This window comes from Pseudorca crassidens, chromosome 10 (assembly GCF_039906515.1).
Source record: "Pseudorca crassidens isolate mPseCra1 chromosome 10, mPseCra1.hap1, whole genome shotgun sequence".
In the NCBI taxonomy this organism is placed as follows: Eukaryota; Metazoa; Chordata; class Mammalia; order Artiodactyla; family Delphinidae; genus Pseudorca; species Pseudorca crassidens.
In genome coordinates, this window is record NC_090305.1 from 100,563,039 (window position 1) to 100,583,716 (window position 20,678).

Sequence of the window (20,678 nt, forward strand, 5' to 3'; positions counted from 1 at the left end):
AAAGCCCACGCACAGCAACGAAGACCCAACACAGCCAAAAATTAAAACAAGTAAATTAATTAAACAAAAGTTAAATACATGAGCTGTTATACTAATGTACTGGGTATATTATAAAATAAAGTTTTTTATAAGGAGGGTTTTTTTTTTCTGCAGCAAATATCTTTCTCAGCCCAGGGGTATATACAGCTGCTTCAGAGAACCGGAAGTTAGTGGTATTGGGAAGTGACACGTGCAGGAACAGGTCCAAGAAGGCCGACGTGGGACCAGGTTTGAAATGCTACGTTTTCTCAAGTGTGTTGCCTGTTTCCTGTGATCACTTTTATTTCTGCTGGTTGTTGACTTGAAATTGTCCTCAGCCCACTCCAAGTTGACCCCGTGTATTATGAAAGAAAATGAAAAACAGAAACAGAAGGAATCCCTAGGACCCTAAGCAGCAGGACAAGAGGGTGACATTGGTAGAGAAGCAGCCGAACGTGGGGGAGTGGGGGCCTGAGCCCACAGCTCTGGGTGAGTCGGAAACGTGTTTGCTATGTGACCTTGGGAAGTCACTAAATTCCTCTGCACTTCAGTTTTCCCCCTCTGAAGTGTGTCTGTTGTGAAAATTCACTGAAATTACGTTAAGTTCATGTAAGAAGTATTTAGAACAGTGCTGGTGCACAGCAAGAATGCTGTAAATGGTGGCTATCAGGATAATTGAATGTCTTCTATGTGCAGGTGTCCTCGTGGGACATACCGTGTTCAATCTTGATAGTGACTGGGGTGGGGTGGGTGTTTTACATGGGAGGAGCCTGAGAAGTTCAGTGTTGTGGGCTGGACCAGACAGCTGGTGTTCAGATTCAGGTGTGAGCGTTAAGGCCTCAGCTTTCCACCCCACCATGCTGCCTGGGGCAGGTGAGAGAGCCCGACCAGAGTGGGCGCTTAACCTCTGTTTCTGGAGCGAATGACCTAGGCAAGTGGGAGAGAAGGCTTGTGTGTCCCTTGAGAAAGGAGTAAGTAAGGCCTTGTCTTTGTGGGCGAGCATCAGGTGACCAGCATTCCCCCCAGAGCCTGGCCCCCATCCTCCCCGGAGCCCCGTCTGGCTGCTTCTCCAGCAGGTCGGGAGCTGGTTTCTTGGGCCCTTTGACCATGTTTGAGTCTCGGTGCCTCCGCTGGGTGTTGAGAAGAGGACGGTGGGCCTGGCTAGTGATGATCAGGGTTGCACCCCTACTAAGCTTTTAGAGCTGGAACGTGCCTCAGCTCCAGGCGCGCGTGTGGGTCTCTGCATCAGAGCGAGTGGCTGGCTCATGGAGGCGGACTTCTGCTTCCTCTCTCCCTCCACCCAAGTAGTTCACCTGCTCTCCAATACCTTAGATTCCTCCAGTGGGGATAATCCTTTCAAAGTGTGATTACCACTTAGAGGCAGATGCTCTCAGAAGCAAGGGCTTGGTGAGCTACGTCACTGTGCGGCCAGGTAGTCGGGTGTGTGGTTCCCTGAGAGATGGAAGAGTGTGTGTGTGTGTGTGTTGTGTGCCCAATGCATGGGCATGGAGTTGACAGCAGAGCTGGGGCTTAGAGAGTTGGGCGGGGAGACAAGTGAAAGAGGGAACAGGACAGCTTTTTCATGCGCTCTCAGTTTTGTTGAGGGCACCCTGGCCAAGTCTGCATTTTCCTAAGTTATGTAAGAGTCCACACCCGCTCTAAGCCAGGTGGGCCGACCTGGCTCTGCTGCCTGAATAGGACCCCGTGGCCTCTAAGCCACTTTGTATATGCGCCTGGGGGTCTTGTTAAAATGCAGATCCTGACCTACTAGGGCGGGGGCGGGGCCTGAGACTCTGCATTTCTAAGAGGGTCTCTGATCATGTGACATTCCGTGGACCATGTGTGGCTCCTCACACATGGTGTGAGGCATGGTGGTGGAGTTTCGGGGTGCCCACTTAGTGTGATCAGTGGTTAGTGCTGTAGGGCTGTGCCTTGAGTGCCAGATGGCCAGAATTTCACTCGAGAAGATACTTGGCTCCTAGAGGGAGCCCTTTGTGACAGAGGTTTCTCCAGAATATGGATGTTACCCCAGCTTCGCAGAGGGGCATCCTGCGTGTTTCCGATGGGTGCGCACCTGTCGGGATGGGCGGTGCTCCTCCCCTCGTGATCACGCATCCATCGTCAGTAGCTCTCAAGTCAGTTCACGTGTTTATACCAAAGAGCAAGTGACTGATAAGTGACATTCCTCCCAGGAAGACTGGGTCTTCACTGGAATTCAGTTGTGGAACTTAAGGACCAAGGCTCACTTCAGCTGTGAGCTGGAGTTGGAAGTGGTTTTGGACATCAACCTGGTGTTCCAAATCAGTGAAGGAACCAAGGTAATGGCCAGCCTTGGCCACGTGAGGTGGCGTCTGCTGTGCCAGGTCTTTTCAGTGGACGAGGAGGAAGGAGGAGGAGTTAGGTCAGCCGTGTCCAGCAGTGGCTCTAGCCATTGTTAGCGGCCCACTCAATCTAACTTCAAACTCAGGCTCTCACATTCCCAGCATCCTTTTCTGCCCATGGATGTCAGTGCAACGGCTATTGGCTCTGATAGTGTCACCTGAAGTTTTCCTGTCCACACAGGCCTTGCTGGTTGTTAATAAGCTCTCTGTGCAGCTTTGCATCGGGAAGCTCTGATATTTAAAGGAACTTTGTCTTCTCCTCTGTCTCGCCCCTCCTTCCCCCTTTCTGTCCACCTTCTCTCCCCCACCTCCATTCCCCCAGTAGCCTTATCTGCTTGTAGAAATGGGTCTAATTTGGTTTTCTAAGCATTGACACCTCGTTGCTACATGTTCTTCTTTTCTCTTCCCTTTGACCATAGACCAAGAATGGGGCAGGGGGTGTTTTTCTGTGAAATGTGAAATTTTCTTCTTTCCTGAAATAAACATTTTGAACCTTCACCATCCAGTTTGAGCATTTATTCACCTCCTAGACTGTTACCCCTCAGAGCTGGGGGTGGTCTCGGAAGCGTTCTGGAAGCCAGGTGAATGCTTCTGAGGGTGGGAAAACGGAGAGGTGGCTGGACTCAGGTCACTTGTGGGCTGGGGTTTCTGAAAAGCAAGAGGTCAAGTCAAAGTGCTGTGTCTGGGACTTCCTTGGGGGTCCAGCGGTTAAGACTCCGTGCTTCCACTGCGGGGGGCACGGGTTCGATCCCTGCTTAGGGAACTAAGATCCCGCATACCGTGCAGTACAGCCAAAAAAAAAAACCACCAAAAAAATAGTGCTGTGTCCGCCATTCTGCCAGTGCCGTCAAAGTTGGCTTTTCTTCCCCAAGGTGACGGAGGTGGTGTGTTGTAATGGGGGGAGCACTGGCCTCAGAATATGGACCGTGTGATTTGGGCACATCCTCTAAAAGCTGGGGGCCCTGGAACCAATCCCCCGCAGATACTGAGGGATGACTGTGCTTGGGAAAGAGGAATTAGGAGCTCTTTTGAGAGGCAGGGATGGGGAAGAAAACTTCTGTTTTGTCACCCATAGGCGGACTCACATTGGGACTCCGAGGAAACTGGAGAAAGGACTTACCGCTGGCGTCTTCCCAAAGGACGTCCTGAAGAAACTTCCCCAGGGTCTGGCCGTGCTGGTGGGACTGAGCCCCTGACAGCTTGATCCCAACGTCAAAGGGGGCGCTGAACTAGGAGGACCCAGGAGTTGTCAGAGGTCACACCCTCCCGTGCGTGCCCCGCCCCCCCGCCCCATCCCAGTGGAGGCCCTGGGCTCTCAGGAGAGGGAGAGAGGGGGGGCCTGGGGTCCAGCAGGCACCACTGAGGGGACAGCTCAGCCAGGTTACCCTCCTGCCCAGGCCTAGTCTTACCATCCGCACCATCTTTAGGAGGCTTACCTTGTACCCTCTTTCCTTACCTCTGAGAAGGTTACTGATAAAAGCTGTTCCCTGCTCCTTGCAGCTTAGGAAGACATAAGGTTGAATGGCCAGTGGTAGAGCTTCAGGCCCTGGCAGGGTGATCTGGGGAGCAGGGTTCTCCCTGGTGTACACAGCACTAGCCTGGGGGATGGTCTCTGCCCCCCACCTTCCTCCCTTCCCAGGTGGTCTTTCTCTCATTTGCACAGGCCTCTCCTTGTTCTGTGGGAAGTTGGACAGGAAGCTGACCTTTCCCTAGAACGATGCTCTGAGCCAAGTTTGTTCTTCCTTCTGTGCCTCCGTCTCATCCCTTCTACAGGGAGAGCACCCCATTTCCCCTGCTTTCTTGGCAGCCTATGAGATGATTTACTGGAGCTCAGTTTTGGGTGAATAGGGAGGAGCTCTGTTTTCGGCCACATCATCGTTTCTCACCTGGGGAGCGGAGACTATCTAGCTCCGTTCATCCAGTAACTGCCTGGGTGCCTGGCCCTGTTGGTCACTGAGATTCTGGATGAGTTGACGCAGGGATCTTGGGTCTGAAAGGGAGCCCTCGGTCCTTGGTCCTCCTGCCTCCTTGCCCTCCAGACAGGACACGTCAGTCGCATTTTTCAGATGAAGGAGCTGAGGCCCCGACTTGCCTGGGGCCACAGAGGGAGGTGGAGGCAAGGGCCAGACTGCAGGCCCGAGTCCACCAGCCCTGGAGCCTCTTTGAGCCCCAGAGCCCCTGCCCTGCCCTGCGTGCAGCCCTTGCCCTGGTCAGGCCCAGACTGAGCTCCTTTCCCTCCGGGCAGGAGCCACTGTTGCTCCTATTTCACAGATGAGCAGAGATGCTCAGAGATGTTATTAAAACAACAGGTATCTGTTGGTCCCCTTTTTAAAATTTACCTCCACCTCTTGTCTCCACCGTGAAGGTGGAGCAAGTGGAGATGATACGAGTGATTTTGGGGGAACTGAGGCCCCTCTGTTCCCTCCCTTCAGTAAATGCTCATTTCGCCTCCACCCCTGTGGCTCATGCGGGTGGTTGGATGATCCCAGCCGACTTTGCAGCACCACGAGCACCAAGCTGGGGACCTGCTGGGCTGGTTTGCACCCTGGAACCGGTGACGGGCAACTGACGGGAGGTGCAGCAGCTGTTGGATAGGGGTGCGGCTTTGAGCGACTTGAAAAGGTGCCTTAGTGTCTCATGTGATCAGTGGGGGATGGGTGGAACTTGGCCTCGAAAGCTTCCAGCTCTGAAACTTGATTGATTACAGGAAAACTTTTGGAGGGGCTGTAGGGGCCTGGGATGAGTGAGGTGGGACCCCGGCCCTGGAGGGGTTCGGTGGGCACAGCCAGAGCTCTGCGGCCTGTGTCACAGGCCTCCCACCTGCCTCTGGCGTCTCACCACCTCCGACATTTCAGACTCCTGGTTCTAGCGGAGGCAGGACCTGCCGTTTGCTCTGTGGAAACTGGAAACGTCCAGCCGCGAGTCATCAGCCACTGGAACCTCTTCCCCGCCTGGGCTAACTTAGGGCGTCTCTGGCCCCGCTGGACCTGGCAGTCTCACCGGGAAAGTTCCCTGGTTTTAGTCTAAGGATTTGCAGGCTGATGAGTGGGAACGTGGCGGGTGGGGTCCCACACGTGGTGGAGGAGGCGCCTGGCGAGGGTCAGAGGGCGAGGGTTGGGGATTTGACCCCTGAGGGGAGGAGAGGCTGGGGGTAGGTGGAGGGAGGCCAAGGCAGGGCAGAGGAGACTTCCTGGGCCACCTGCTCGCTCTCTGCCAGACCGGTGATGGGGACACAGGGCTTGGGGACTGGAGTCCCCCAGACTGTGGGTCCCACTTCTTCCCCATGCAGGGCTGCGGCCCCTCAGCCCAGTGAGCTCCCTGGGCTGAGCCTCGGTTCCTCATCTCTAAATGAGGGCACAGAAACCAGCCCCACTGACTTCACAGGCGGTTGTAGAGGTTAAGTGCGAAGCAGGAGGATAAAGCAGCCGGAGAGTGAGACCGCAGTTACTAGCAGTAGTTACTAGGCACCACCCGGGGATTCTGGTTTCCCTGCGTGCGGGGATCTGTCCTCACCTAAACTCTTGTCAGAACCATTCCCCGGACCGCGGCTGCCTGGCAGGGGTAACTATAAAACGCCTTCACGCTTTCTCTCTCTTAGTCCTCCGTTTGTCTCTAAACGGCTCCCCTACCCCGTGAACTATTCATCAAAGCTCAAGCAAGCCTGATGAGCCCCATCCTCGTCTACAGGTGGGGTTTGGTGAGAGCTGGGCTCACCTGTCCAGGCCGCCGCCTGGTAAGATTGGGTAAGGTAAGGTCCGAGGGGCCCCTGAGTCGATCAGAAAGTTTTCTGCAGGAAACGCCTCCAGTCTGTGACCAGCTCTTCCTTCCTGAGTGTCTGTTTGCTGGCTCCCCTCTGAGATCACCTGGCATCTGCTGGCGCCCCCTCTCCCCTCTGCTTGAGGCTCATCCTAATACAGCAAAGTTGCTTAGATGTTTGCCTGTTGATCGGCAAAGCCCATCTCAACAGAGCCCAGTGGTGCAGAGTCCACTGTTTTTGTGCTGTTTAATGTTCCTTGAGTGGCTGGTAAGTGAGTCCCTGTGGATGGCCGCCTCTCCACGGCCTCCCCCGCCCCATCCCCTCCACTGCAGAAAGCATAAAGCTGCAGAGGGACCCACCTGGATTTCCAGCTCGTCCCCTGTGCCTTCCGCCTGACTTCTGACGTCTGCGTCAAGCCAGCCTTCCAGGGCCCGGGGCTTTGGTTTGGCTGACGGCTTCTTAGATTCCTTTCTCTGCTGGAAAGAGGAGGTGTTCTCCTTAGGGCCCTAAGCCTCCCTGTCCTTCCAGAAGCAGAGTGAGGTGTGGGCCCATGGTCAGACCCAGAGTCCTCCTTTGTGCTCTGGGAGAAGAAGGCTGAAGCGCAGAGAGGGTGAGCCACTGCCCAGCTCACGCAGCTCACGGCAGGGCTGCAGTGAGATTCCCCAGTCAGAGCGCAGGCCTCGTGGGGGGACGTCTCACCTGCACTTTCTGGTGTTCGGGGCTCAGGAAGCTGGAGCCCGCCATGGCCAAGTCCACCCAGAGCACACTGAAGAGCAGCAGGCTGCAGACGGTCCCTGGGGAGGGCATGGCCTCGGCCGGCTGGGGACAGATGGGCCTGGCGGAGAGAGCATCTCTGGGCAGCATGCGCCCCCATTCCGTCCCCTCTTTTCTCCCCGCTTCCCTCCCTGTGCCTCTGAGCCCAGCAGACAGGCTGAAGGGCTCTGACCTGGACCTGGGGCCATGATTGCTGAGTAGAGCGGCTCTTAGCGCCCTCTCTGCCCGCCTCCCCCAGGTAGGACCGATGGAAGGATGTGGGTGCTCTTTTCCAAGACTGTTCATCTGGGGGCAGAATGCTTGGCAGTGGGACTCCCCATGTTCTTTATCCCAGGCCCCGAGGACCTTGTGCCAAGTTTCTCGAGGATGTTTGAGGAAGCTGAACTGGCAAGGTCCCAGGAGACATGGGGGCCCTGGGGTGGCTCCCAAGCCCAGCTCTGAGCAACCAGGCTGCCCCAGGTCATGCCACCTCCCCGAGTTCAGATGGGCCTGCGGATGCCCGGCAGTGGAGGTGAATTAACCCATAAACAGACCCTCCCACACACAAGAGAGTGGCCGGAGTGCCTACCTGGGATTCCTGGTGGAGGTGGTGCCTGGTGGCTGTCTGGTCATTATATAGGCAGCCTGTGTTTGTTTTAAACCAGCAGCCCCACCTCAGGGCAGCCCAGTATCCGGGGGCTGATTGACATTCCTTGGGAACTAAAAATACTACGCACGTTGTCCTCGGGGTAGAAATCAACAGCGGTGGGCAAACGCCCTGAGAGATGGCTGGGTGGCCTGGGACAGCCACGTGAGGTGGCCATCTGCTGCTCCTCTCTGCAAGCGTGCCTGGCCCTGGTTTAGGTGGGAGGGAGGAGAGTGGCCCTGGGTCTGGTCTGGCTTTGCTGCTCTGCGGCCTTGGCTTACTGGCCCTTCTGCCACTCCCTTCCTTCCGGGATAGAACGAGGTATCCTCACTCGAACTCAGGAGCTTGTCCTGCCCCTGCGCTCGCTGCTCTCCATGAGGGATGCTGCTCTGGCTCCCACAGACCCCGAGCACATGGGACGCTGGCTCGTGGAACTCTCACACGTCCACGAGGGAAGCCCCATTTTTCAGATGAGGAAACTGCAGGGGAGCAGGGCAGAGACCATCTCCAACAGGGGCTGAACTCCAGTCCTGTTGTTTTTTTTAAAATGTGTAGTATGATCCCATTTTATGGAAAAAATACAAGATAAAAATACAACAAATATAGACAGCCAACTATCTGGAAGGACATATGCTATTGAATTTTTTTCTTCTTTGTAATTATTTTTAGTGCTTAGGTTGAATATTCATTTGGTAATAAGAAACAAGCAAATAAGAAAAGTCTTACTTTTCTGTAACTCTTGGTAGAATCACATGCTCCACCTTGCAAAAAAAAATCAAACCTGAGTCTATAGATGCTGTAGTTTCAATTACCAACTCCCAGGAAATACAGGGGATGGACGAGTGTGTAAAGAGGACCCACAGGGATGCAATCAGCCCAGTACAAACTGAGGGCAACAATAAGAGGCAAGTGTCCAATCCCTTCTTTTGGGTGGTGGTGATGGCTCTGCTCAGCTTGGTCTTTCTTAATGTGCGGGCCTTTCTCCCCTCGCCCAGCCAGGTTCTGAGAGGGAGCAGAGTGCCCTGGGGGCAGGAGAGCCGGGACCTGGTGCTGCCACAGGTGAGCACACACAGATTGGCCTTACGCAGATCACTGAGCGTCCCCCTGCTCACGGCTGCCTCTCACAGGGGCTTGAGGGTTAACTGAGGTGATGGGTGTGAAATCCTTTGTAACCTGTCAAGTACCATGCAGGTGACAACTGTTTTTTGTACCCTGGCCAGCCTTTGCCACGTCAGATGTTCACGGACGAAGAGCGCATCAACCACGTGGGGGATTCCTTACGTGCCCGCAGCGGCTCATCCCACAGGATGCCCAGGTGGTGACTCCTAAGGGCTTGGTGAGTTGTCTGTGTAGACGTTCTAGCGTTTCAGAGGAGGAGTTCACTTCTGGCTGGGCTCGGGCTGGGAGGGTAGGAAGGGCTCCGTGATCCAGGCGGCGGAAGTGGAGCAGGGCTTTGAAGGGAGGGCACCGCTGCAGGCAGAGGGGCAGGAGCGGAGGGGAACAGCAGGCGTGGGTGCAGACTGTGGCCCCAGTGAGAAGGCTGGGTGCTCGGAGGAGGGTGGCAATGGGGCGGGTTGTAAGAAAAGGCCTAGAAGGAGGTGCGGGGTTGGGATAAGCACAGTTAGGAAGCTGGGGGCCCAAGGAGTTTGGGCCTGATCTGGAAGAGGGAGGCCACTGAAGGCTTTCGAGCAGAGGAGTGACAGGACACGACCTTAAAGACCTGGGAGGCTGCACCGTTATTTCACGGGGAGAAAACCTGAATGCCACAGGGACCACACTTTCCCCAAAGCCACGCAGCCCTCAGCGGCAGTGCCCGGACGCCTAGCCAGGCTCCTGAGCACGACGGGATGGGGCAGGGGAGCCAGCAGAACGCTGGTCATCCGATGACCGCCTGACTGAGATGGTCGTCAGGGGGCACTGGACCCTTGTGGAGACTCTAGGGACAGTGGGTGCCCGGGAGGGGCTGGACTGAGCCCCTCAGTAGAATGTGGGGACTGAGTACCTCCAGCTGGAAAACTTCTCACCACCAGTGCACTGGGGCGGGGGCCGGAATCCTCCCGCAGTCCCAGCAGAGTGTAAGTGTGTCACCTGGAGGCCTTCGCCCTTGCGGCCCACCTGAGCTGATGCCTCTTGGCCTTGGGGCTCAGAAGGGCTGAAGGTGGAGCAGGTGGGGAGATGCTAGAGAAGGCCTGCAACTTTTTCAGAGCGTGGCCCGCCCTGCCCCCCCGGCCCCCAAAACCCCAAACGGACTATGGTGACCAGGCCCCACTGAGATGTGAGGCCTCCTTCAGTCCCGGCCCTGGAGACAGGAACTGCCAGTGTTGATCTTAGATAACACCCCACAGGCAAACACCCACGCGGGCTGCTGCGTTCCCTTCCGGAGCAGAAAGGTGGCCTGCGGGCTGGAAAGCACCCGAAGCACATCCCACAGAGCGGAGGCTGGTTGGGGGAGGAAGGAAGGATGCCGGAGCCACTGAGGGAGGGGGAGGCGGCACCCAGAAAGTACCTCGCTGCCCACCCCTGGCTGTGGACGGGGTGCAGGCTGGGGTGGGGACGCACGCAGACCTGAGCCCAGAGGCCTTTGAGGAGGCCTGTGTGGCTCGGGGTGGGGAGGACTGACTTGCCTCAGCACGTGTTTCCCCTCCTTTGAATGTGGATAATGCCAAGGCCAGTCTGTCCGTCTGTCTCCTTCTCTGAACCTTCCTCTGGATTGCTTGCTGGTTGGTGGTTTCCTTCCCGCAGCAGGGCCTTGAGGGCCCGGCCTCATCCACAGATAAGGGCGCATCATCACCGAATTAACTGCTGTATGTCAGTGGTGTCTGAGAACAAATTGTGTACACAGTCCACTGTCATTCTGTTTGTGCTGTTAAGTAGCTGGCTGAGCAGGGAGGTTTTTCATGAATTTGGCCAAACCTTGGTCTGAATGAGGCAGATTCTGGGGTAATAGAAACGGGTTTCATTTTTTGAGATAGATAGGGCTCTTTGGCGGGGCTTATTTTTTTCTCCTTGTTCTGGCTTCCATAACTTGTAGAACAGCATCGATCACTAGAAGTATCATGCCAGTCATGCCATTAACAATTCCTTAGGAGTCCCATTAAAAAACGAAAAAGAAACAGATAAAATCCATTTTAATAATATACTGTAATATATTCAAAATACTATCAATCTGACATGTAATCAGTGTTATAAATGATTTAGATATTTGGCACTGGTTTTCTTTTTACTAAATTTTCAAAATCCATTGTGTTATTTTTCACAGCACGTTTCAGTTCAGACCAGCCACATTTCCAGTGCTCAGCAGCTCTTGTGGCTCACGGCTATTGCACTGGACGAGCTCTAGATCATCATGGGTGTCCCTCTTACAACCTCCACATCCTTAGCCCAGTGCTGTCTCATCCCTCCTGCTCCAAACACAACCTCTCCCACTGGGGTTTCCCTGTTCTCCTGCCATCGTGGGGCTGGAGCCCCCAGTATTGGTCTCCTATCTTCAGTCTTTCTCTCCACCAGCTTTTGCCCTCAGCGTTAAAATATGCCCAGGTCTCTCTCATCCTGGAAAGGTCTATTGATGCCTTCTTGCCCTCATGCTACCGTGTCCAGGCAGAAGTTCCTGTCCCTGTATCCTGTCCCTTATGGGTACTGGCCCCTCCACACTCTGTAGCTTGACTCCCTGCACCGCCCGCCAACCACTGTGCTGAAACTCTTCTCAGAACTACAGGTAGCGCAGTCTAGGGATGGCTAAGAGCCCTAGGCTCTCAGGATGAGGCCTGTAGGGTGATCTAATCTCACCGCTGGGTGCAGGTTTGTGCTGGGCTACAGTGGATGCATAGGGGAAGTGGTAAGAAAGCAGTCTTTTTTATGTCTCGTCTTTGGATTCTGATCCAGTAAGTCTGCAGTGGGGCGTGAGAATCTGTATGTCTCAGATACTGAACAAGTATCTCAGGCACTTCCTTTCTGATTATAAAATGATGTTTCCAGCAGAAAATTTGGCCATATGTAAGATAAACTCTCTCCATGTATATTTGAACTTCTTATTCTGGAAAATTTCAACCTTAAAATGAAAGCAGAGAGAGTAATACAATGAGTCTCCACAAGCATTCATCATCACTTTCAACATGTATTAGCATCTTGCTTCGTGTATTTATCCCATATACTATTTTTCCTCTGGGGGGAATATTCTAAAAGCAAATCTCAGCAATCATGTAATTTCAGCCTTAAAATCTTCAGTGTGTAACTTTAACTGATAAAACACACTCTCTTACCCTACAACAACCCCCTTACCTCAACCTGATTCTTTTTCTATTGTTCCTTTCTACATTTATTAGCATTTTTCCTTCAATTATTTTATCACCTTGATATACAGTTTGTACAGGAAAGGCAAGAAAAATACATCTTTTTTTTTCTTTTTCGGTACGCGGGCCTCTCACTGTTGTGGCCTCTCTCCTTGCAGAGCACAGGCTCCGGACGCGCAGGCTCAGCGGCCATGGCTCACGGGCCCAGCCGCTCCGCGGCATGTGGGATCTTCCCGGACTGGGGCACGAACCCGTTTTCCTTGCATCGGCAGGCGGACTCTCAACCACTGCGCCACCAGGGAAGCCCTACATTATTTTTTTTCTACTTACTAATGTTCAAAGTAAGGACAGTCTCTAGATCCATCCAGGTCTCTACAAATGACCCAATTTCATTCCTTTTTATGGCTGAGTAATATTCCATTGTATATATGCACCACATTTTCTTTATCCATACATCTGTCGATGGGCATTTAGGTTGCTTCCATGTCTTGGCTATTGTAAATAGTGCTGCAATGAACATTGGGGTGCGTGTGTCATTTTGAATTACTGTTTTCTCTGGTTATATACCCAGGAGTGGGATTGCTGGGTCATATGATAATTCTATTTTAGGTTTTCTAAGAACCCTCCATACTGTTCTCCATAGTGGCTGTATCAATTTACATCCCCACCAACAGTGCAAGAGGGTTCCCTTTTGTCCACACCCTGTCCAGCATTTGTTGTTTGTGGATTGTCTGATGATGCCCATTCTAACTGGTGTGAGGTGATAACCTCATTGTAGTTTTGATTTGCATTTCTCTAACAATTAGTGATGTTGAGCACCTTTTCATGTGATTCTTGGCCATCTGTATGTCTTCTTTGGAGAAATGTCTATTTAGGTCTTCTGCCCATTTTTTGATTGGGTTGTTTGTTTTTATAATATTGAGCTGCATGAGCTGTTTATATATTTTGGAGATTAATCCTTTGTCCGTTGGTTCGTTTGCAAATATTTTCTCCCATTCTGAGGGTTGTCTTTTGGTCTTGTTTGTAGTTTCCTTTGCTGTGCAAAAGCTTTGAAGTTTCAATAGGTCCCATTTATTTTTGTTTATATTTCCATTACTCTATACAAGGTGGATCAAAAAATATCTTGCTGTGATTTATGTCAAAGAGTGTTCTTCCTATGTTTTCCTCTAAGAGTTTTATGCTGTCTGGTCTTACATTTAGGTCTGTCATCCATTTTGAGTTTATTTTTGTGTATGGTGTTGGGGCGTGTTCTGATTTCATTCTTTTACATGTAGCTGTCCAGTTTGCCCAGCAGCACTTATTGAAGAGACTGTCTTTTCTCCATTGTATATCTTTGCCTCCTTTGTCATAGATTAGTTGACCATAGCTGCGTGGGTTTATCTCTGGGCTTTCTATCCTGTTCCATTGATCTATATTTCTGTCTTTGTGCCAGTACCATATTGTCTTGATTACTGTAGCTTTGTAGTATAGTCTGAAGTCAGGGAGTCTGATTCCTCCAGCTCCGTTTTTTTCCCTTAAGACTGCTTTGGCTATTCAGGGTCTTTTGTGTCTCCATACAAATTTTAAGACTTTTTGTTCTAGTTCTGTACAAAAATGCCACTGGTAATTTGAAAGGGATTGCATTGAATCTGTAGATTGCTTTGGGTAGTATAGTAATTTTCACAGTATTGATTCTTCCAATCCAAGAACATGGTATATCTGTCCATCTGTTTGTGTCATCTTTGATTTCTTTCATCAGTGTCTTACAGTTTTCTGAGTACAGGTCTTTTACCTCCTTAGGTAGGTTTATTCCTAGGTATTTTATTCTTTTTGTTGCAGTGGTGAATGGGATTGTTTCCTTAATTTCTCTTTCTGGTCTTGCATTGCTAGTGTCTAGGAATGAGAGAGATTTCTGTGCATCACTTTTGTATCCTGCAACTTTACCAAATTCATTGATGAGCACTAGTAGTTTTCTGGTGGCATCTTTAAGATTATGTATAGTATCATGTCATCTGCAGACAGTCACAGTTTTACCTCTTTTCCAATATGTATTCTTTTTATTTCTTTTTCTTCCCTGATTGCCGTGGCTAGGGCTTCCAAAATTATGCTGACTAATAGTGGTGAGAGTGGACATCCTTGTCTTGTTCCTGATCTTAGAGGAGATGCTTTCTGTTTTTCACCATTGAGAATGATGTTTGCTGTGGGTTTGTCGTAGATGGGCTTGATTATGTTGAGGTAGGTTCCCTCTTTGCCCACTTTCTGGAGAGTTTTTATCATAAATGGGTGTTGAGTTTTTCAACAGCTTTTTCTGCATCTATTGAGATGATCATATATTTTTCTTCTTCAATTTGTTAATATGGTGTATCACGTTGATTGATTTGCATATATTGATTTATCCTTTCATCCCTGGCATAAACCCCACCTGATCATGGCGTATGATCCTTTTAATGTGTTGTTGGATTATGTTTGCTAGTATTTTGTTGAGGATTTTTGCAGCTATATTTATGAGTGATATTGGTCTGTAATTTTCTTTTTTTGTAGTATCTTTGTCTGGTTTTGGTATCAGGCTGATGGTGGCCTCACAGAATGAGTTTGGGAGGGTTCCTTCCTCTGCAGTTTTTTGGAAGAGTTTGAGAAGGATGGGTGTTAGCTCTTCTCTAAATGTTTTATAGAATTCTCCTGTGAAGCCATCTGGTCGTGGACGTTTTTTGTTGGAACATTTTTAATCACAGTTTCAATTTCGTTACTTGTGACTGGTCTGTTCATCTTTTCTGTATCTTCCTGGTTCAGTCTTGGAAGGTTATACCTTCCTTAGAATTTGTCCACTTCTTCCACGTTGTCCATTTTATTCACTTAGAGTTGCTCGTAGTAGTCTCTTATGATGCTTTGTATTTCTGTGGTGTCTGTTGTAACTTCTCCTTTTTCATTTCTAATTTTATTGATTTGAGTCCTCTCCCTCTTTCCCCTGAGGAGTCTGGCTAAAGGTGTATCAATTTTGTTTATCTTCTCAAAGAACCAGCTTTCAGTTTTATTGATCTTTGCTAATGTTTTCTTTGTTTCTATGTCATTTATTTCTGCTCTGGTCTTTATGATTTCTTTCCTTCTACTGACTTTGGGTTTTGTTTGTTCTTCTTTCTCTGGTTCCTTTAGTTGTAGGGTTAGATTGTTTATTTGAGATTTTTCTTGTTTCTTGAGGTCGGCTTGTATTGCTATAAACTTCCCTCTGCGAATTGCTTTTGCTGCGTCCCATAGGTTTTGGATCATTGTGTTTTCATTGTCATTTGTCTATAGGTATATTTTGATTTCCTCTTTGATTTCTTCAGTGATCTCTTGGTTATTTAGTAACGTATTGTTTAGCCTCCATGTATTTGTGTTTTTTATTGTTTTTTTCCCCCTGTAATTGAGTTCTAATCTCATAGTGTTGAGGTCGGAAAAGATGCTTGATATGATTTCAGTTTTCTTAAATTTACCAAGGCTTGATGTGTGACCCAAGATGTATCCTGGAGAACGTTCCATGTGCACTTGAGAAGAAATGTAATCTGCTCTTTTTGAATGGAATGTCCTATGAATATCAGTGAAATCTGTCTGATCTGTTGTGTCATTTAAAGCTTGTTTCCTTATTAATTTTCTGTCTGAATCATCTGTCCATTGGTGTAAGTGAGGTGTTAAAGTCCCCCACTATTATTGTGTTAGTGTCGATTTCCTCTTTTATAGCTGTTAGCAGTTGCCTTATATATATTGAGGTGCTCCTATGTTGGGTGCATATATATTTATAATTATTATATCTTCTTCTTGGATTGATCCCTTGATCATGATGTACTGTCCTTCCTTGTCTCTAGTAAGATTCTTTATTTTGAAGTCTGTTTTATCTGATATGAGTATTACGACTCCAGCTTTCTTTTGATTTCCATTTGCATGGAATATCTTTTTCCGTCCCCTCACTGTCAGTCTGTACGTGTCCCTAGGTGTGAAGTGGGTCTCTTGTAGGCAGCATATATGGGTATTATTTTTGTAACCATTCAGTGAGCCTGTGTCTTTTGGTTGGAGCATTTAATCCATTCACGTTTAAGGTGATTATCGATATGTATGTTCCCATGACCATTTTCTTAATTGTTGTGGGTTTGTTTTTGTAGGTCCTTTTCTTCTCTTGTGTTTCCCACTTAGAGAAGTTCCTTTAGCATTTGCTGTTGAGCTGGTTCACTGGTGCTGAATTCTCTTAGCTTTGCTTGCCTGTAAAGCTTTTGATTTCTCCATCGAATCTGAATGAGATGCTTCCTGGGTAGAGTAATGTTGGTTGTAGGTTGTTCCCTTTCATCACTTTAATTATATCGTACCACTCCCTTCTGGCTTGTAGAGTTTCTGCTGTTAACCTTATGGGAGTTCCCTTGTATGTTATTTTTCGTTTTCCCCTTTCTGCTTTGAATAATTTTTCTTTGTCTTTAAGTTTTGTCAGTTTGATTACTCTGTGTCTCAGCATGTTTCTCCTTGGGTTTGTCCTGCCTGGGACTCTCTGTGCTTCCTGGACTTGTGTGGCTATTTCCTTTCCTATGTTAGGGAAGTTTTTGACTATAATCTCTTCAAGTATTTTCTCAGGTCCTTTCTCTCTTCTCCTTCTAGCAGCCCTATAATGCGAATGTTGTTGCGTTTAATGTTGTCCCAAAGGTCTCTTAGGCTGTCTTCAATTCTTTTCATTCTTTTTTCTTTATTCTGTTCCACAAGTGAATTCCACCATTCCGTCCTCCAGGTCACTTATCCGTTCTTCTGCCTCAATTATTCTGCTATTGATTCCTTCTAGTGTATTTTTCATTTCAGTTATTGTATTGTTCATCTCTGTTTGTTTGTTCTTTAATTCTTCTAAGTCTTTGTTAAACAATTCTTGCATCTTCTCGATGTTTGCCTCCGAGGTCCTGGATCATCTTCACTATCATTATTCTGCAGTCTTTTTCTGGAAGGTTGCCTATCTCCACTTCATTTAGTTGTTTTTCTGGGGTTTTATCTTGTTCTTTCATCTGGTACAAAGTCCTTTGCCTTTTCATGTTGTCTATCTTTCTGTGAATGTGGTTTTCCTTCCACAGGCTACAGAACTGTAGTTCTTGTTTCTGCTGTCTGCCCTCTGGTGGATGAGTCTATGTAAGAGGCTTGTGCAAGCTTCCTGATGGGAGGGAATGGTGGTGGGTAGAGCTGGGTGTTGGTCTGGTGGGCAGAGCTCAGTAAAAGTTTAATCCGTTTGTCTGCTGATGGGTGGGGCTGGGTTCCCTCCCTGTTGGTTGTTTGGCCTGAGGCAACCCAGGACTGGAGCCTATCCAGCTCTTTGGTGGGGCTAATGGCAGACTCTGGGAGGGCTCAAGCCAAGGAGTACTTCCCAGAACTTTTGCTGCTAGTGTCCTTGTCCCCATGGTGAGCCACATGCACCCCCTGCCTCTGCAGGAGACCCTCCAACACTAGGCAGTAGGTCTGGTTCAGTCTCCTATGGGGTCACTGCTCCTTCCCCTGCTTACTGATGCACACACTACTTTGTGTGTGCCCTCCAAGAGTGGAGTCTCTGTTTCCCCCAGTCCTGGCGAAGTCCTGCAATCAAATCCCGCTAGCCTTCAGCGTCTGGTTCTCTAGGAATTCCTCCTCCCATTGCCGGACCCCCAGGTCGGGAAACCTGACGTGGGGCTCAGAACCTTCACTCCAGTGGGTGGACTTCTGTGGTGTAAGTGTTCTCCAGTTTGTGAGTCACCCACCCAGCAGTTACGGGATTTGATTGTAGTGTGATTGTGCCCCTCCTCCTGTCCCATTGCGGCTCCTCCTTTGTCTTTGGATGTGGGGTATCTTTTTTGGTGAGTTTCAGTGTCTACCTGTCCTTGATCGTTCAGCAGTTAGTTGTGATTCCGGTGCTCTCGCGACAGGGAGTGAGCTCACGTCCTACTACTCCGCCATCTTGAACCAATCTCATGGATTTTTTTCTTAAAATATAAGTGTTCCAATCCATTATAGTCATTTTCGTTTTGATGCTTCCATATTTGATGAGTTTATTCCTGTGTGCTTTTGACACAACCCTATCGTTTTTAGTAGTTGTCTTCCTTTCTGTCTCATTAAGAAATCCTGGCCTCATCTTTTGTGTGTCCTTCCTGATTCTGACCCGAATTTGCCATTTCTCTAAGAAGTTTTGGTTTCTTTTAGTGGGAAATAGTTTTTAAAGACCACAATCTGGATGGTAACTACTAGTATTGCTTCTAGGCCTTCTCAGTGCATAGATGATAAAAACATAGTTTTTAGATGGAGAAAAATAGGTCATGAGTTAATACTGTTATATCCAAGTAAAACTTAAGGTCACTGTGCTTTTTCACTTCTTGGGTTTTATATCTAAATTCCTTTCTTTATCTTAAAAATCCTGGTTTCTAATTACATTAACAAAATTATCTCTATCTTGCTGTATCTTACAGTATCAACATAATACTTTCAAAATAAGACTACGACAATTACTACAAACCATAAAACTACTAAACGCAGTCTTAGAATAAACGGTCAAATGAGTTAAATATTTTCTCTGTGTGGTTATGCCATGGGCTTGATATATACCTAACATTCCATCCAGTTGTTTTTTCAGTTTTTAGGGATTTTTTTCCCCTTTACTTGTTAATTATTAAACATTACGTGGTTCCCAAGTCAATGGTATAAGACAAGGTACCTGCAGAGACTATTATCTTCCATTCCTGTCCCCTTCATTCTGTTCCTCCTTTCCTCTATAGGTAGTTTTATTGTGATTTTTTTCTTTCACCCATGAGTAATTTAGATGTGTTGCTTAAATTTCCAAATATTTGAGGATTTTCCAAGTATTCTATTATTGGTTTCTAGGTTACTTCCATTATAGTGTGAGAATATGTTGTAGATAATTTTAATTCTGTTAGATTTGTTAAAGTTTGTTTTAGGGTCCAGAAATTAGTGTGTCTCGATGAGTATTCCAGATGTACTTGAATGCGTTTAAGTGTTGCTGGGTAGAATGTTCTATGAGTGCCTGTTAGGTCAAATTGATTGCTAGGTTTGTTTATGTATTCTGTAACTTTACTGTTTTTTAGGGTCCTATTATTTCTACTACTGAAAGAGGAGTGTTGAGATCTCCAGCTGGAATTGTAACTGACTTCAGTTCTGTGAGTTTTTGTTTCACATATTTTGAAGCTCTATTTTAAGTGCATACATCTTTAGGATTGTTGCCTTCTTGATGAATTGACCCTTTTATTATTATGCCCCTTTTTATCCCTTATAAGTATTTCTTGTTCTAAAGTCTACTTTATCTGAAATTTTTTGTTCTAGAACCAGTTTTTTTAAAAATAAATTTATTTATTTTATTTATTATTTTTGGCGGCATTGGGTCTTCATTGCTCCGAGCGGGCTTTGTCTAGTTGTGGCGAGCGGAGGCTACTCTTTGTTGCGGTGCACGGGCTTCTCATTGCAGTGGTTTCTCTCATTGCGGAGCATGGGCTCTGGGCATGCGGGCTTCAGTAGTTGTGGCTTATGGGCTCTAGAGCTCAGGATAAGTTGTGGCGCACAGGCTCTGCTGTTCCATGGCCTGTGGGATCTCCGCGGACCAGGTCTTGAATGTGTGTCCCCTGCACTGGCAGGCAGATTGTTAAGCACTGCTTCACCAGGGAAGTCTGATTTGTATAATTTCTAATGAGAAGTTGGCTGTCATTCTTATATTTGTTCCTGTGTATGTAATATGTCTTTTTTTTTTCTGGCTGCTTATATAATTTTTAAGAAAGTTCAGTAGTATTACTGTATGTGTATTTTCTTCTGCTTGGGGTTCTTTAATTTCCTAGAATCTGTGGGGTTATAGTTCAAATCCAGCTGAGAAATTTTGGCTGTTTCTCTAAACATTTTTTTCTGTCTCCTTTGGAATCCAACTGACACATATTTTAGACTACTTAATACTGGAGTCACAGCTGCCTGTGTTTGTTTTGTTTTGTCTGCTTTTCTCCCTGTGCTTCAGTTTGCATAGTTTCTATTGCTGTCTTCACATGTACTGATGTTTCCTGTCAGTGTCTAATGTGCTTTTACTCCCATCCAGGGTATTTTTCACTCCAGATATTGAATTGTTCATTTCTAGAGACTCCATTTGCAACTTTCTTATATCTCCCATTTTTCTTATGTTCATTATCCTTTACATTCGTTTTTTTTTCTTCTTTTTTTTTCTTGTGGTACTCGGGCCTCTCACTGCTGTGGCCTCTCCCGTTGCGGAGCACAGGCTCCGGACGCGCAGGCTCAGCGGCCATGGCTCACGGGCCCAGCCGCTCCGCGGCACGTGGGATCTTCCCGGACCGGGGCACGAACCCGTGTCCCCTGCATTGGCAGGCAGACTCTCAACCACTGCGCCACCAGGGAAGCCCTCCGTTACATTCTTGAACATATTTATAATAGCTGTCTTTAAGGTAGTCATCTGCTAATTCCGTGGTGTCTCTCCTGAGTCTGTGGCTATTCACTGTTTTCCTCTCCTGGTTATGGGTCATTTGCTTGCTTCTTTGCCTGCCCAGTAATTTTGGATTAGGTGGTGGATGTTGTAAATTTTATGCTGTCACATGCTGAATTTTCTTGTTGTTCCTTTAAAGAGCGTTGGGCTTTGATCTGGCAGAAAGTGAAATTATTGGTGGATCAGTTTGATGCTTTCAAGGCTTGCTTTTAAGGTCCAGAGCAGCCTTTACTCTAGACCTGATTGAAGATACACCATTGACGCGTGATCTTTCTTAGGACTCGACCCAGTGCCCTTTGTATCGTGAGGCTGTTGCACTCTGGTTCTTGGGAACGTGAACTACTCGCCCTCTGTTGAGTTCCAGGAATGCTTGGCCCACTGCTCTTTGGTCACGAGAGTTTGA

The 20,678-nt window shown here is 48.3% G+C and overlaps 1 protein-coding gene and 1 long non-coding RNA gene across 5 annotated transcripts in view; one reads left to right on the plus strand and one right to left on the minus strand.

Annotated features, from left to right (window-relative positions):
• Positions 1–2,906: 2,906 nt before the first annotated feature.
• GHRL (ghrelin and obestatin prepropeptide) lies at positions 2,907–7,027 on the minus strand. Its single transcript, XM_067755440.1, has 4 exons — positions 6,856–7,027; positions 6,516–6,632; positions 3,520–3,628; positions 2,907–3,047 (listed from the first exon to the last, which is right to left on the minus strand). The coding sequence occupies exons 1-4, from the start codon at positions 7,018–7,020 to the stop codon at positions 3,028–3,030; spliced, it is 411 nt and encodes a 136-aa protein (XP_067611541.1). The 5' UTR covers positions 7,021–7,027; the 3' UTR covers positions 2,907–3,027.
• The window catches only part of LOC137232739 (uncharacterized), a 55,494-nt gene continuing 38,093 nt past the window's right edge, over positions 3,278–20,678 (plus strand). For 3 of the 4 annotated variants that reach the window (XR_010947166.1, XR_010947167.1, XR_010947164.1), the window contains exons 1-3: positions 3,278–3,667; positions 4,832–8,614; positions 8,776–8,891. This is a non-coding gene — a long non-coding RNA (uncharacterized lncRNA). The remainder of the gene's footprint in view (positions 3,668–4,831; positions 8,615–8,775; positions 8,892–20,678) is intronic. The other variant, XR_010947165.1, reaches the window with a different exon arrangement.